The 18364-nt window shown below is 32.8% G+C and overlaps 1 protein-coding gene across 4 annotated transcripts in view; it reads left to right on the forward strand.

Moving 5' to 3' along the window:
- LOC115874934 (oocyte zinc finger protein XlCOF26-like) overlaps window positions 1-18364 on the forward strand; it is a 30871-nt gene that overhangs the window by 11700 nt on the left and 807 nt on the right. For 2 of the 4 annotated variants that reach the window (XM_030890236.1, XM_030890237.1), the window contains 3 exons: window positions 2213-2413; window positions 8896-9096; window positions 15285-15470. In XM_030890236.1, coding sequence (XP_030746096.1) covers window positions 2213-2413; window positions 8896-9096; window positions 15285-15470 — 588 coding nt within the window. The remainder of the gene's footprint in view (window positions 1-2212; window positions 2414-8895; window positions 9097-15284; window positions 15471-18364) is intronic. The other 2 variants (XM_030890239.1, XM_030890238.1) reach the window with 2 other exon arrangements.

Below are 18364 nucleotides of genomic sequence, written 5' to 3' on the forward strand. Positions count from 1 at the left end.
TATTTCACTATTTTTCATATATAGTTTTGTTTTTATAGATCAAATTAAGCCCTTTTAAATGACACCAAATTTGTTAAAATCGGTCATGCTAAAGAGTAATGTAGTATTTTTTATCCCCATACCCCCAACTCCACTCTATTTCACTAATTTTATGTGATTTGTTAATATCTAAATAATATAAATTTTTCCATCATAACGCATAAAATATAAAAGTTGCCTAAAAATATACCTAATAATACTTTATAATATATTTGAAATGCCAAATTAATTTGACTAAATTTAAATAAACTTCTCCTCGTCTATGCTCAAATATATGCTGGTGACGTAACCTCGACCGTCGACAGTGCGAGTTCAGTGCGCGGCTAGCATCGACTTTCGGATCGGTCGATGGTCGTGCAGTCGGTCGCGCCCGTACCTGTCCAGGGCCCGTATTCTGTAACTTTGACATAAAAACGTTACGCTTTCAAAGCGGTGAGCGCAAGTATTCGATCAGCGAAGCGCAAGGCAGTCGATTTTGGTATTCTCGTTGCCATGCGAATCGTGTTCTGGATACGCGTTGAGCACATATTGGCAACATCACAATTTCTAATGTAGGTAATAGTCAAAAATTCATAACTAACGGACGTAACAATGAAAAATGTCAATGTTACGTGAATTTCCTAACCTATTGTTGAGTTATGTGAAGCTATTTTTCTATGGATATGTCATTATTCTTATTATACGAGGGAAGTGTTGAAGACGCTTCTCAGCATTTTCGATGTTTTGAACAATATTTATAGCTGCCAAATCGTAAACTATCAATTATTTATTGAGGAATTTATAGAAGTAGTAATTTACACTAAAGAGCAAGATAACGCACAAAATCACAATTTTTTTGATTTTCACTGACAGTTCGACAAGCAAAACGATCTTTTAAGGTAACCGTTTTCAAAGCGCTCAGCGCAATCAGTAAAGACGTTAAGCGCGTCAGACGAGAATACCGAAGTCGTTAATTAAGTGCGCGCTCAGCGAAAATTAACGTCATATACGCTGAGCGTCTAAAAGCGCTTAGCGTTTTCAAAGTTACAGAATACGGGCCCAGTGCGCGCTCAGCTTAAGGCTGTAATAATCTCTCAACTATAATGCCAACATATGGATGATTCTCATTCAATTTTTTATTTGAAATACACTCATCTGTGAACTATGACAGGTGTATACAGAGTGTCGCACCTCATTCGCCTCGGTTGATTATACGGAAAAGGAATGATGTAGAAACAAAATATTTTATGGGTATATCTGGGGAGGCAATGTGGTCAATTTAAAATTATTTTGAAATATAAGTTGTTTTAGAACTAAGATTCATACCAAAGTTATATTTTTTCTTATGGAACACCCGGTATTTTATGTCATTTTTGGATTCTTGGGCTCTAGAAAAGGTATTTATTATAAGGGTTAAATATGTTTTAAATCTTTGGTTTTTGAGATATTTAAAGATATTTAAATATGCATGCTACAATAGAACAGATTATCAATATCCTGTACATTACTTTTCAGAATTAATTCTTATGCTGAGTTTAAAGGTAGAGAAATAAACTTTACTGAAAAATTTTATTGCTTCAAATTTATACAGGGATACCAAAAATTAGCAATTTTTAAATATTTATTTTACACAAAAACTTTGTTATTTCAAATGCGACACCCTGTATTTTCTAAAATAAACCGAAGCACTTTTAAATGCTCTTTCAAACTATATTAGGGTTTCCTCTACCTATCTAGTTCAGATTTTGAATAAAAAGCGATTTTTCAGTAAAATGGCAATCAAGATGGCTGGTGTCGCCATGACAATTTTCTAGTGACAGTGACTATTTTCAAAATCAGCATTAGGTTATGGACATTATTAGTTATATTTATAACAGTTTAATTAAATTTACCCACAAAGGGTAAATTATAATAAAGGCCTTATTTTGTGTCCATGGATCCAAATATGAAATAAAATACAAGGTGTTCCATAGAAAAAATATAACTTTAGTGTAGATCTTAGTTCTGACATTTCTGTACATTTCAAAATAATTTTAAATTATGCACATTGCCTTTTCACATATAACCATAATATATTTTGTTTCTACATTTTTCCGTTTTCGTATGATCAACCAAGCGAATGAGGTGCGCCACCCTGTATAGATACCTTGTTTTATAGAGTTACAAGACTAACATTTAAAACTTATTTTATTAGGACGAAGAAATCGCAAAGAAAAGTCTTTACTTGTGCCATATGTATTTTTCAAACTCGACATAAGTCACATTTTAATCAACACATGAAAGTTCACTTGGCGCCGGAAGAACTACAGTTTTTCGCTTGCGCACATTGTGACAAGAAATATAAATCAAAGCAAACCTTAAAATATCACATCGAGGATAATCATATTGATACCAGGTAAATTTATTGTTAGCATAAGACAAGGACTGTATATATTCTAAAGTACTGTTCGATCGTGTCAAATCGCCGCTGTCGTAGTCGCCGTGGATGCTTACGTCGCGTCACGCAGGGACCAGCGCTCCACAGTGCGGCGGATGGTTATTCTAGCGAGGCAAAATCTCAGGAGCGATGTTTGGGACTTAAACTTAAAATCTAAGAACGTAGCAAATGGTCTAATATATAGCAACCTTATGGTTAAATTTATTTATTTATTAACAACTTAATTTATTAATAAATAAATACAAGATAATAAAACTATATTATTCATACATGACGCACAAAAACCGTACTGTAAACTATTGTCAAATACATAAAATTATGATATCAGGTAAAATACAAAAAACTCTTTAGCAGTTATTTTTTAATTACATTGTAATCTTATGACACCCTGTATATTTTATTTTAAACAATTGTATTTTATTTTGAAAACAATAAATAAGATAGATATTTTAATTTTAACACTGGGTAATTGTAAATTCATATACAGGGTGGCCCATCGAAAACGTTCCGCAAGGCATAACGGCCAGGTAATTTTTTTTTCAGAAAATTCAAAAACACGTCAATTTTGTTTGTGAGGGGGACAACTTTTGCCCCAAAAATGATTGCAAAATCTGCAACCCTCTAAGCGGGAGTGTCATCCCCCAACTTTTTTCAAATGGGAAGGGGGGTCAAGTGGTACCGCCATGAAAAGGGCTTTTTATTCTCTATACTTTCCCGCTTCGTTTTTGAAAATCGGTCGAGTCGTTGAGAAAATATGAAGGATTGAAATTTGAAAAGTTTATTTAAACATTTATCAGAGTAAATGATAAGGATAAATTCCTTCGACCAATTTGCTGTTTTTCCTTATTATTTCTAGATGTTTACGGATTTTTTCACTTGCCACAAGGTTGAACGATCAGGTGCGGCAGTTGCTAGATAGCTGTTCTGTGACTTGTGCGTTAAAGTTCTTCTCAATATCGTTAAACTTTTTAACAATTATGGTGTACTCACTTGCAGAAAAAGTGGAAATAATCGAACTTGATTTTAAAAATAATGAATGTAGCAATCGGGTTCCGCAGATATTCAGTGAATGCCATCCTGAAAAACACCTTTATGGCAAAATTGTTCGCGAGTTAGTAGCAAAATTTCGCGAAACTGGTTCCGTTATGAATAAAAAGAGGCAGAAGGAAAACCCTGTAGTAAATGAAGCTATGGAGGTATTCGTATTGGGCCAAGTTATCATGGATAGTACGCTGAGTACAAGAATATTAGCCATTGCAAAATTAGCCGGCGTGAATCGTACCAGTGTCCAAAGGATATTAAAAAACACAAGTTCCACCCGTACAAAATTCAGTTGGTACAAGAACTCAACGAAGACGATTTTGACCGTCGCTTACAATTTTGTGAAACTGTGAGTAAACGAGTGGCGAATGATAATAATTTAGTATTTAATGTGTGTTTTTCGGATGAATGTACTTTCTTTTTGAACGGTGTAGTTAATCGGCATAACTGTCGGTACTGGGCTGAGGGGTTTTTCACGAGGTGCACAAAACCCTCAGAAATTGAACGTGTGGGCTGGTATTTTTGGAAATTCTATTTTGGGTCAGTTTAACGATATTGAGAAGAACTTCAACGCACAAGTCACAGAACAGCTATCTAGCAACTGCCGCACCTGATCGTTCAACCTGTGAAAAAATGCGTAAACATCTAGAAATAATAAGAAAAAACAGCAAATTTGTCGAATGAATTTATCCTTATCATTTACTCTGATGTATGAATGATGTTTATGAATGTTTAAATAAACTTTTCAAATTTCAACCCTTCACATTTTCTCAATGACTCGACCGATTTTCAAAAACGAAGCGGGAAAGTATAGATAATAAAAAGCCCTTTTCATTGCGGTACCACTTGACCCCCCTTCCCATTTGAAGAAAGTTGGGAGATGACACCCCCGCTTAGAGGGTTGAAGATTTTGCAATCATTTTTGGGGCAAAAGTTGTCCCCCTCACAAACAAAATTGACGTGTTTTTGGATTTTTTGAAAAAAAAAATATCCTGGCCGTTATGCCTTGCGGAACGTTTTCGATGGGCCACCCTGTATAGTAAGTATCTAAGACAATTTTTTAAACTTTTATTAAAACTAGTAATAATCTTTAGCTTTATTATAAATTATCAGAAAGTAAAAAAAAAGCTGTAGTATATCGTCATACTTTATTTAACTAGAACATCATTTGAATGTTTTTGTCGTGAGGAAAATTGCCGAACTGACTATTGGTGTCATTCATTAGCTGCCCATACACGGAAAGGCCCGGCCTTCGGACTTGGCCTTGGGTCCGGGCCTTTAACCCAAAATACTATAGGTTTGCGTGAAAGGCAAAGTCCGCGGATATATTTCCGCTATGGTGATTTGGGTGAAAGCCCCGGCCTCAAGGCCAAGTCCGAAGGCCGGGTCTTTCCGTGTATGGGCAGTTATTAATTTTTTAAACTCAGTACCTTTCGATAGAGTTAAGGTTTCAACAATTAACAGCAGCATTCTTACTCCCACTTACTCCCGTCCTAAAGCTCATAGTACTTGCAAAACCCAATTCTTCTTTTGAATGCTTTTCAATTAACCCTTTAACGAGTCTTTGTTTTGTTTTTATACTCTCCAATTGATATGAAACTTTTGGGCATTCACCTATTAAGCTTGAACTCCTTGTGAATGTGACTACCTGTGTTGGTAACTATTGGTAACTCAAAAGATCTACATCATTCAATATATCAATATTTGACAAAAGTGAAAATTTGATATCTGCAGAACAAAAGCACGAAGGATTTTAACAAATAATATACCTACAGTAGAAAAGTACATAACTTTGGCAATCTTTAACATAATTTGGCTTTGGAATAAAATATATAAGCACTTTTAAATATTTTCTTTTCGTATGGGCCTTGCTGAGCAGAAAACGATCAAATTTGGTTGATAAAAATGTATCAAAATACAAAGAATATATACGACCAAAAAATAATTCATGCATTTTTATATCAATTGGAATGTCTACTGTTTATTCTTATCAGTACACATTTTTGGCTTATTTCTAACCAAACGGTTTTGTCCCGCTAGATTAATCTTCCGCCGCACTGTGCATCTTCCGTCAAACGCAAAAATAACTGTCACTGTCTAAAATCTTTAGCGCGAACTTCAACTCGGTCCCTAGATGACGTAAAAAAACTGACAGTGCAGGAAGATAGGAATAGAACTATCCTTCATAAGAATTATACCTAAATCAGATATCCAGGGTGTTAAATCAGTAGTGTATCTAACTTCGGTAGGTGACTCTTGAGATAAAAATAAAACTAAATGTTCCTATGATATATATATATATATATATAAAGATAATTTGTTTAGTTTAATTTTAAGAATATTGATAAACCCTTTTTCTTGAAATTTGGTACTTTTACACACATTTTACTGCCAAAGCGAATGGCGATAGTGTAAAATAACATAAGTAAATAAATAAACGGTTTTCAAGATATTTGCGTTTAACGGTTACGGTGCGTCGATTTTAGTATTAGCGAAGTCAAGAGATGTAAGGGATTTTTGATATAATTTTAATCTTTTCAATTCATTTCTCAATTTGAATTTGTCAAGAGAAACAATATTTTGTTAAAAAAATCGTCAAAAATGTATTTCAAAATGGTTTTATGACGTCTTCATCGTTATAGACACAAGATATTCTGAAGGAGAATGGCAGTAAGGCTTTCATGAGAGTAGAGGAATGGTTTGAGGCAAATAGACTAATGCTAAATAAAGAAAAAACTAATATACTAATTTTTCGAACACAACAGAAGAAAATTGAATTAGCGAGCAATTTGAAAATTGGAGAAATGGATGTCAGCCTTGGTGGTGAATGCAGATTTCTTGGTATTTACATAGACGAGCATTTAAAGTGGACCCAACATATTTATAAGCTATGCTTGAGACTTGGTACAATTTCTTACGGTCTGAGAATTGTGTGTGTGTCAAGTTATGTGAACCCAGACTCAATGAAGACACTATACTGTGGGAATTTTGAGGCACTGCTGAGATATGGAATTATTCTCTGGGGATCAAATTCAGAAACTGCAAAATTTTTTGTGATTCAGAAAAGAATTATAAGACTTATAAAGAAACTTCAGTACAGAGAAAGCTGTCGAGGACACTTTAAATCCTTCGGAATTATGACGCTTCCAGCTCTTTATATATATGAGTGTTTAATATTCATCTTCAAACATAAGTCCCTATTTGAAATGGAAAAATCTCATGAATACCAAACAAGATCCAGTGATGCCAAGTTCCCCTCACATCGTCTCACCCTGACTGAAAAAAATCCAGTATATATGTGTGTAAAGTTTTACAATAGCCTCCCTGAAGACATAAGAGCAATCGAAAGTCAAGAAACCTATAAGAAATCATTGAAAAAACTCTTAATTGAATTGGAACCCTACTCAATCAATGAATTCTTAATATAAAAGTCTCTTCACCGCTGACAATATTTCAATATGTCTATATATTTGTAATTTTATTGTACATATTTAGATCATTTTTGAAATAAATATTTTTATTATTATTATTATTATAGGGAAATCATGAGATTATACATGGTGGTCCGAACTGTATAAGATATTTAGAATGAAAATAGTCAATACATGTCATTATTTACAAAAATAAACACGTTGAGTAGGTAGTTATTTGGAAATTTTTATTTTTTAAATTAATCAATTTTTTCTGCAAGAAAATAATGATAAAACAGTTTCTGTTGAACTTTTGGCACAAAAAAAATCATATTTATGATTTCAGTCTAATGACTTGTTATTCAACATGTTTAATGTATGTCAATGATAACAGGTATTGATAATTTTGATTCCAAATATCTCGAGAACCATTAAGCTTGATTTTCATGCATCCGTTGTCCGACGATACGTTGATACGATATTAATTTTATTGGTTGAATTTAAAAACTTCGATTGGTTAGAAACGGTTAACCAATCGAAGCCTTTAAATTCAACCAATAAAATTAATATCCTATTGACGTATCGTCGGACAACGGATGCATGAAAATCAAGCTTTACTCGCAGCGATTTTTACTAAGAGACCTTTTTTACGTAGAAAATGCCGTAAATCTTTATTTTTTACACCGTAGGTTTATACAGGTGCGGAAGAAAACTTGTTAGGTACTCTTCAGACTCTTTCTCAGATTCTTAAAAAATATGTAGATGACGCCCTCTATGAGTTGAAGTCATATTAACATAATACAGATTTATTTTTCGTATAAGCGCCTTCAACATTTCCCTCGTATAATAAGAATAATGACATATCCATAGAAAAATAGGTTGACATAACTCAACAATAGGTTATGAAATTCATGTAACATTGACATTTTTCATTGTTTTATTCACATTTGACTATTACCTGAGAAATTGCGATGCTGTCAATGCACATGTCAATATGTGCTCAACGCGTATCCAGAAAACGATTCGCTCGGCAACGAGGATACCAAAATCAAATGGTATTTGACAACCGGAGCCGGCCGGCGAGATCTTTTATTTTAGGTTATGTTTGAATTGTTTTGAATTATTGCTTTAGTTTTACTAAGTAATTTGATATTTAAGTAGCTGGGATTAGTTTTAATTAAATAAATATGGCCCAAAATATGGATTCCACCTCTTCCAATACTAAAGAACCTATAAAGAGTCTTAGGTTTACAGCAGATGACGACTTAGCCCTTCTAACAGAATTTGTTGCTTGTTGCCCTAAACCTACTGGCAGACGTTGAACAATAAAGCACTGGAAATAAGCACTTTAGCCCTTTAGTTTTAAAATACCTAGTAAACAAAACAATTTCAAAGTTTTAAATTCAAAGTTAGGTTAAGTTTAAATAGCGGACGCGACGCGATCAGAATTCTTTCCGATCCGATAACTATAAATGAAGAGAGTTAATACCACCTCACGTAAAGGAAATAACACCTGGCCTTATTAACGTCCATGCACGCTATTCGGTTTAGCGATATCTCTCTATTACGCTGTTTATTGTTATTTTACGCGAGTTTATTTTTGCGCACAGGAAATTTGACTCGTTTGCACATCGTCATAAAAAACAATTTTCGTACCACGAATTAGGGACAAGATTTTTATCTGTATACTTATAGGATACCTAATCTGTGGTTTGGCGTTCCGCTCATCGAATACTTTCGCTTACCTCTTTGAAAGCGTAACGTTTTAATGCCAAAGTTACAGAATTCAGGTCCAGTAGTACTCTGTACCATAAACCCAGACTTTTCCAATAAATCAACAACATTATTCAAAGCTAATTATGTTTTTCTCCGCTATATCAAATTTATTTTATATCAAAATTAATCACAATTGGAGGAAAACTTTCTATCAGAAATGATGATATTGGAGCTTTTTCGGAACAGAATATTATTAAGTAATTCTTCTTTTAGAATGCATGAATCGCAGAAAAATGACTATAGATGTTCCACATGTAACTACCAAGCACGAGATTTACCAAAACTTAGACGACACGAGAAAGTTCACTTGGCACGGGAAGAGCGACAGTTGTTTGCATGTGCGCACTGTGATAAGAAATATACAACAAAACAAAAATTAAAAGAACACCTTCAGTATGTTCATATTAATTCCAGGTAATTTTGTTAGCCGAATTATACCTAAATCATATTATATACTTTCATAGATATAATGCTGCAACTATAGATAAATAATTTAAATATATATAAATGCTATAACAACCTCCCAACTATGATGTCAATATACTCATATATGATCTGTCCTGGCTGATACTTTTTTATCAAAAATTCACTGTCATATTTTTTTTCCGCGCACACATACTACAAGTTTTCTATTTTATATTACAAATCTGTTTCACTTCTACACTAAAAAAAAAACACATAAAACAAAAATTGAGGTTCCGTACCATTCATTATCTATACAACACTAGACACTATATTATTATAAACTTTTTTTCCGATTTAGCTGAAATTTTGAATGCGCATATAAGTAATTTAAAAAAAAAATGGAGAAAGACATTACCAAAAATTGTATTAATCAATAATAAATATGTAAAAAGTAAAAATAAATATGTAAAAATAAAAAAAAACGATTAAAAAAAAGTCGCCTTGACTAGGATTCGAACCTGCCTTACTACGGCTCCAACGTCATAAGTCCTAACGCCTTAACCACGCGGCCACCGAGGACTTGAAAGACTTTATGTAAAATTCTTACTTAAAAGATAATGTTTAGTGTGTAAGAATACACAAAATTCAAACTTCACCACTTAAATTTTATCAATTTTTATTAGAAAAATACAAAAGACGATATGCGTATCAGCGCCAAAACCAGTCTCACCTAACCCCCAAAACTCTCGCGTGGCTTCCTTATTATTTTCTTATTTTCGGCATTTCCCAGCGCCTTCGCTAAGCTACATAAATTTTGCCTTGAATCTTAAGTGAAAGTACTTTTTTATTTATAAACATTTATTTAATTCTTTTTTTAGTATTTATTCTTATAGCGGCAACATAGATACATTATCTGTAAAAATTTCAACTGTCTAGCTATAACGGTTCATAAGATAAACCTTTGACGGACGGACGGACGGATGGACAGCGAAGTCTTAGTAATAGGGTTCCCATTTTTACCCCTTGGGTACGGAACACTAAAAAACTACAATATTGTACCACAGATTGTTCTTAGATTTTTGTAAACATATAACGCACCTATTGTTGTATTAGCTAAGTTATTATTCTTCAACAACTCAGTTTACAATAGTGCCATAACAGCTAATTGTGCCAAAAAAATTTAGTTAGTAGTGCTACGATTTGTAATGCTTTTCATTTAAATTTCAACAATCTGAAGTACAATCTGAATATTCAGACACAAATTGTGGGAATTACCACGTTGAATAAGAAGACTAAGGAAGGAGCATATCAAAAATCTTAGGCACACCGCGATGGGCCTCAAATATGGCCGACTTAAATTCCGGTTTATCAGTGTCGTTCTAATTTTATTTAAAAAATGTAAAACTATGATGTAGGGTAGACGTGGGGTAGACTCAATAATTTGTTATTTTATTTTACGTTGTGAATAAATGTTGGTAGTTATTAAAATTGTTATAAAAATATATAATTCTAATAAAAATAGATAAGTTATAATAAGTATTTATTAACACAAACATCCGATACGCTACTGAAGCAGGTAAGTCAAATTAACGTATCTAAATTCTTTGACATCTAATCTTTGACAAGTAATAAATAAAAGCTAAAATGCAAGAAAAATATATAATTTAGTTAATTTAAGTGAATTTCATAAATGATCGGTTTACTACACGTATGTATATTATATAGTCACTTACTAGCGAAAAGTTGTTCCATTATTTCGCTCAATTTTTGCCGAGATCTACCGCACGCTACACAACCAACTATTTTAGAGTCTTTCTCGATAAATCGCGATAGTGTCACTGTTAATTTAAGTTCTGCCACAATTTCCATCTAGATTTACTACCTTTATACAACTATCAGTAGTAGAATAAATAATAAATAACATAAAATAAGCTCCGTAAAGACTGACAAATCCACAAAATTTCAAATCAAATTCAAATGTGTCAAATGAATCGTCAAACAGAACTGTCAAGGATCCCCACCCTAGAGAGCTTTTTCCGCCCACCATGCATGAATACATGGATAGCATTATGCTCCTTCCTTAGTCTTCTTATTCAAAGGAATTACCACCAAACTTGTGGGCTACTTTCGTATAAAATCAAGCATATTTAACTATTTTGGAGATCTTGTGATAGAAATAAAGACTACGACGTTATGCCTCGTACCATTTTAGACGCAAAATGTAGCAGTGTTTTCTACAATCGTGGGGTTTATTACAATTTATTTTTTCGGTGTATTTAAGAATAATAGTGAACTATTGTACAAGTAGGTCCAAAGGCGAGGGGCCCGCGAAGCTTACGCTTTGCTTGCCTGGGATCATTCTGCCGAAACTGTTCAGCTGTTCTCTTTGCAGAGGAAAGCAGTTAGAGTGCAGGTTGGTCTCGGATATCAGGATGACTGCAGGCAGGCATTTGTTGATCTGAAAATTCTGACATTAACCTCTCAGCTTATACGTGAAAACATAATGCATCTAAAGAATAGGGCACAGTTCGAATCCCATTAAGATCTGCATACATACGATACCAGAAATAAGAAAAATATAGTTATACCATACTAGAGGCTAGAGAGGTCAGGGGTATCGGGCGGTAAAAAAGTTTAATGCTGCCGTCTGCTGTCCTTAGGAACGAAGTATTAAAAAACAAGCGGGAACTTAAACCATTTTAGTTACTTTTTTAATTCTTATTTATTTTTATAATGTGTCTGAAACTGTATGTAGATGGCAGTATTAGTGTCTCAAAAACTGTAACGGATATAAAAACGTTTACATAGGGAAACATTTTAGATAATTATATTTGTAATGCAATTTGTTCAAGATCCTTAAATACTAGCATCACTAATTTCAGACACTCAGGATCATACAATTAAAAAAACGACTGATCTTTAGGAAAAACTGCATTTGAGCATCTTTATTGTAATTCTTGACAATAACTAGGAACACAACAGTTAACCATCATCGTTAAAAAGTTTACAAATGCGAAATAAAAAACACAAAATGAGAATAACAGTCTAGTCCCGGAATATAAATAACTCGGAACTATGGAGTGTAGAGGTAAGGAGAAACAACTCCGTGCATTAAAAAATGGTCAAAAAAGGGAAGACTTAAGATGGCGCTGCTGTAGCAAAGACATGCGCCGAACATTTTTAGAACAGATGATTCAAAAGACATAAATATTTGACCTGAAGCATATGTGTGAAGCCGCGGGTTTCAAAAAAATACAAATTTTATTTTCATGTCACATGAAAAACTAATTATTTGATTTTTATTCAGCAGCAATAGACTAGGCCATTTTCTTATTGTCTCATAAGTTATTACGTAAATATCATTCAAGACGACGAAAAAATATTGTGATCGTTTTAGCTTAAAATTAATGTTAATTAAGGAAATTTTATTTAAAATAATAATTGGTGATGGGTTTTAAATAAATATAATGCAGCTTTAAAATAACTTATACATTTATTTAGTATAAAAATTAAGTCAATATATGGTTTTATTATCGATTATTCAGAAGCAATAGACTGGGCCTCTTTTTTATTGTTTCTCATAAGTTACTTCGTAAATCTCATTCAAGATGAAAAAACTTTAGTTTAAAATTAATGTTAATTATAATTGGGAAAACTTTAAAGTAATTAATTGATGATATGGGATTTAAATAAATATAATGCAGGTCGAAAATAACGTAACACATTTTATTTAGTATACCAAATTAAGCCAATAAAATGTAATTTTATACTGTACAAGTATTTATTTACGTTTTGCCATCGTAGTTGCCATTCATTCAGAATAGTGGATTTTAAATGTTCGATAGTCGGATGGCTTAACTACCTTAACATCAACTACTTCTAGACAAGAATCGTGTGCAATATTATCTTCTTTTTCACTCCCAGCTATTCCAACATGGGACGTGGAATAAAAATAATTTTATAGCCCTTTCAGATTCTCATGTCTTCCTTGTAGTTCACACAATAGAATCATTCTCGCAGCTTCCTCTCAAGTTGGTAGTTGCCATTCTTTCAGAATAGTGGATTTTAAATATGTTTGGTAGTCAGATGGTTTAACTATCGTAACATTTAACTACTTTCAACTACTTTTAATAATTCTTTTGCTCAATTCTTTGCAGTATAATTTGCATCCCACGTATTGTAATTTTTTCCTTTGAATTTTGTTTCCTATTGTCCCATGGCTTGGGACGTAATTTTGTAGCCCTTTCAGATCCTCATGTTTTCCTTGTAGTCAACCCAATAGAACCTTGCTCTTAGCTTCCTCTCAAGTTGGTAGTTGCCATTCATTAAGAATAGTGGATTTTAAACATGTTTCGTACTCGGATTGTTTAACTACTGTAACATCATAAATAAATTGTATACCAACACATAATGGCCAAACTTCAACAGACTTTAATATTCATAAACCTCATCAGAAGAAAGTATTTTTTGATCCAAAGTTTTTTTTTTCGTTATTAGAATAAATTACCTGCAATTTGTTAATTCATTACAACATTGAATAAAATATGCAAAGTATTTATACATACTATAATAGATAAATCTTCATTTAAAATTATGTGATTTAAGATCTGCTTGCTTGTAGGATCTAGACTTATAAACTCAATTTCTTTATGTTTATTGATATAACCAATAAAGTGGTAATGCTGATATTTTGTTTTTGATTTGAGCAACAGGGTCCATTATTTCCATTATTTCATGCTGTTATTGCTCTACAAAATGTTGATCTTTATCAAGGCATCTTTATGTGTGTAATATTACTCTTTATGTGTATAATAATGCCGTATGATCAAAAAAAACGGCGTCCAGTTGGCTTGGAAATGAACATCGATGACATTCTCTATATCATTTTACATATAAAATGACAGCGATCTTCATTTCATAGGCATCGCTGACGCCGTTTTTTTCGATCAAATTGTACTTACGCGTCTAATATTCATTTAATGTTAATGGTTCCTGTTTTAGTTGCTGGTGTTCATGTTTTGGTCTTTTATTCTTTTGTTGCTCTACAAAATGTTGATATTTATGTTTTTGTTGTTGTTGTTGTTCTTTAAAATGAACCTTATCTGTAGATTTCAAAGCAATATCTAATGGTTTTGACCATCGCTGTAATCTAATTCTTGTCTGAAAATCAATACTTAATTTTATCCCGATGATTTTGATTAAAATGATTATTAAAATATATCACTTATAGTTAAATATATTTCTTGAAAGTACAATTTTTAATGTATTTCCTACTTTTACTTGTTTAAAAAAATGCCAACAACTTGTGCATGCCTGTCAAACTTTAAAATCATTAAAAATAAATTTTATTTAGGTTGTAAAAATATACTTTGTAACATGTATGTCAATAATCTTACGAAAAATCTTTACTACACTTTTGATTTACTCTATTTTTTACATATATGTAATACAAATAATACTGAATTATACGTACTTTACATACTGTAGGCACCACACACACTTTAACCACCGTACATAAAACCGTACACCGTACTTTAACCATTGTTAAATAATAAATAAAGCACAAAATATGGATAAAAAATAATTATTTTATATTCTAAAAAATAAAAACAAAGCTTTTTTGGTGTAATGTTTGGTTATGTGATTTTTATTCTCTTATCTGTGGTTACTTTTAATTTTTTAGATTTACGCGTTTTTAGCGCCACTGTGGTTATTTGGTGAACCCTTATTCTTCCCATTTTGTAACCACTTTTTCAATAAAAGTCCCATAAGAGTTGTTTCTCCTTACCTCTACCCTCCATAGTCAAAAGCACAAGAACGAACCAACGGGTGCCAATGGCGAACTTCCAGGTGACGCCAATCGCCAATTGATAAAATGTTGTGGTATTATTACGCATGCGCATCATGATTTATGCAGCTTTAGCGCCTCTGGTGTCCTTAGGAACTACCTACGTTCCGACTTACGTAAGTTTTTTACTGGCATGAATAAATAAATACAAAAATGTATAGTGAAAATAAATAGTACAGGACAAAATTAGAGTTAGTATCGAACCACCACCTACGAATGGATTATGCACAGTAAAAATTACATTTCAATCAAAATAGATACAAAAATAGACTGATTTTGCTACAACAAAGAAGCTAACCCATTATATTAACTAACAAGTTTTTATTAAGGTTTGTATTATATTTTCTAGGAATATAGTCTATAGATGTGCCACATGTAACTACAAAACGCAACGAAAGGCACACTTTAGACAACACAAGCAAATTCACTGGGCACCGGAAGAGCGACAGTTGTTTGCTTGTACGCACTGTAAAAGTAAATATACGACAAACAGCAGCTTACAACGCCACCTCAAGCGTGTTCATGTTGATTCCAGGTAAATTAATTATTATTATAAGAAATATTGATAATGATGAATTTAATACCTTTTTTGTAATAATGTTCTCCATATTTTTCATTCTTAACCTTAAACTTCAGTACCTCGAAATTAGTGAAATAAATTAGTGGTTTCAATTATACTTTATACTTAAAGCTTCATTCAGAGGCTCGCAATTAGTAAAATAAATTAGTGGTTTCAATTAGCGTAGAAGTTTGTTCCTAATTTCAATGTAAGCATTCTGAATGTCAAAATTAGTGGTAGACATTTTCAGTTAGTAGAAAAAGTTACCAAACATTTAACTTTTCCACTAATTATACTTCAAAATTTGCGAGAAATGTAATTTTGGCCTTTGATTACGAGTATCTTACGTCAAGAGAAATTATGGTTAGAAATCAAAAGTTGATTGTTTTATAAGCTAAATATTAGGCTTTCTCTATGGATACAACTGACTAACGCAAGCTGTTGCTAGGACATTCTATTATTTTTAATTGTGTTTTTTAAACATTGTGAATGATCGTAAACTAAAAAGTATGGGGTATAATTGAAACCACTAATTAATTCCAGTAATTGCGAGGTTCTGAATGAAGCTTAAGAGTATAAGTACACACATATATCTAAAAAAATACAATTAAAATTAATAGAATGTCCTAGCAACAGCTTGTGGTATTCAGTTGTATCCATAGAGAAAGCGTAATATTAAGCTTATAAAAACAATCAACTTTTGATTTCTAACCATAATTTCTCTTGACGGAAGATAATCAAAGGCCAAAATGACATTTCTCGCAAATTTTGAAGTATAATTAAGAAGTTAAATGTTTGATAACCTTTTTCTACTAATTGAAAATATCTACCACTAATTTTGACGTTCTGAATGCTTATATTGAAATTAAAGGAACAAACTTTTACGCTAACTGAAATCACTAATTTATTTCACTGATGAGGAAAATGCATGTTTTTAATAAACTCCTTCAATCAACGCTAAAAGCAACAAAAATGTCTTAGTACGCCACCTAAATATGTACATAAACGGAACACGTCTGGCTGCTGCTGGCCATCGCGCGTCGACGAGAACGGCGGGTGACGTCAGACCAATAGAATATCGTTTCAATTCGCGAGGCGTCGTTTGCGTTATCCATAGTATTTTAATGGCCCGTTTTATAAAAATGTGGTACTGCTTTCAAGAAAAAAGTTTTTTTTGCATTTACACATATTTATTCTAATAAATTGAACAGTTTCTGGCGAAAAATAAAATATATGCGTCTTCCTCATTGCGAGCTTCTGAATGAAGCTTTCACTATAAAGTATAATTGGAACCACTAGTTTATTCCACTAATTGCGTGGTTCTGAATAAAGCTTAAAGCTTCATTCAGAACCTCGAAATCGGTGGAATAAATTAGTACATAGTTTCAATTAGCCGTAGAAGTTTGTTCACCTAATTTTAATGTAAGCATTCAGAACGTCATAATTAGTGGTAGTAATTTTCAATTATTGGAAAGTTTGGAATGGAGTTAACAAACTTTTGACTTTTTCACTAATGATACTTCAAAATTTGCCAGGAATGTGTCATTTTGGCCTTTATCACCCGTCAAGACAAATTTTGGTTAGAAATCAAAACTTTATTGTTTTATAAGCTAAATATTATGCTTTCTCTATGGATACAATAGACTACCACAAGCTGTTGCTAGGATATTTCATTAATTTTAATTGTGTTTTTTAGACATTGTGAATGATCGTAAACTAAAAAGTATAAAGTGTAATTGAAACCACTAATTTATTCCACTAATTGGGAGGTTCTGAATGAAGCTTAAGAGTTTACGATCATTCATATCTAAAAAAATACAATTAAAATTAATAGAATATCCTAGCAACAGCTTGCGGTATTCAGTTGTATCGATAGAGAAAGCCTAATAATTAGCTTTTCAAACAATAAACTTTTAATTTCTAACCACAATTTCTCTTGACGGATGTTAATCGAAGGCCAAAATGGCATTATTCGAAATATACTACCCCTAAAATTATTTGCACGTATTTAAGAGTCACCCTGTATAACTCTAATTGGGATTATATTTTTAATCAATTGAACTTTACAAATTTCCTTTTTTTTCATATTCTTTTCGTCATATCTCTTCACTGTTCTTCATATTTCTTCTTTATTTTTTTCTTATTTTTGTAAAAATGTTTATTTGGAACTATCTAATGTATCTAACATTTATTTATTATCAATCAAAAATGCCTAATACCTAGACCTACGGAAAATTACGATCTCGAAAGTAACGTAACGACTGTAAGGGGAGCATCAACGCCTATAGCGACCGACCAAGACGCGACAGACGAACACTGGACCCCAGGAGCGCTCCAGCAGTTAACTGGAGCGAAACCCGTCGCGATTAGGTTAGGTTAGGGTCGTTACCAGTTACATCTGTACGCGATATATGAAAACGCGACTCCAGGAGCGCGGCAGCTGAAGAAAAACACGGTGCGGTCGAGGTTGTACGTCGCTACGTAGTTACCAGTTACTACTGTTCGCAACCGACGAAATCGCGACCCTAGGAGCGCGACGTCTGGAGCGAAACGCGTCGCTGTGCGGTTACTGCGGTTCGAGCCAACCTTAAGAGCGTTTATAAATAATTTATTTGCAAATTATAAATAATATGATCGCCATTCTTCAGTAACAGGGCCCTGAATCGTTGCGGAGTGCGACTCGACGTTACAGGAAAATACCGTTCCAAAATCGCGTTACTCAAATAGCAACACATCACTAAATCAGCCTGATCTGATGAATATAATGCCCCTATAATTAAATCAATTGCTAAACCTAATAGAAAAAATATCAAGACAGTTCTAAATTATTACAGTTGGGGGTTAGAATCTTTGATGCTACAACAGCAAAA

Source organism: Sitophilus oryzae, unplaced genomic scaffold (assembly GCF_002938485.1).
Source record: "Sitophilus oryzae breed Bouriz unplaced genomic scaffold, Soryzae_2.0 scaffold_1307_pilon_pilon, whole genome shotgun sequence".
Taxonomy (NCBI): Eukaryota; Metazoa; Arthropoda; class Insecta; order Coleoptera; family Curculionidae; genus Sitophilus; species Sitophilus oryzae.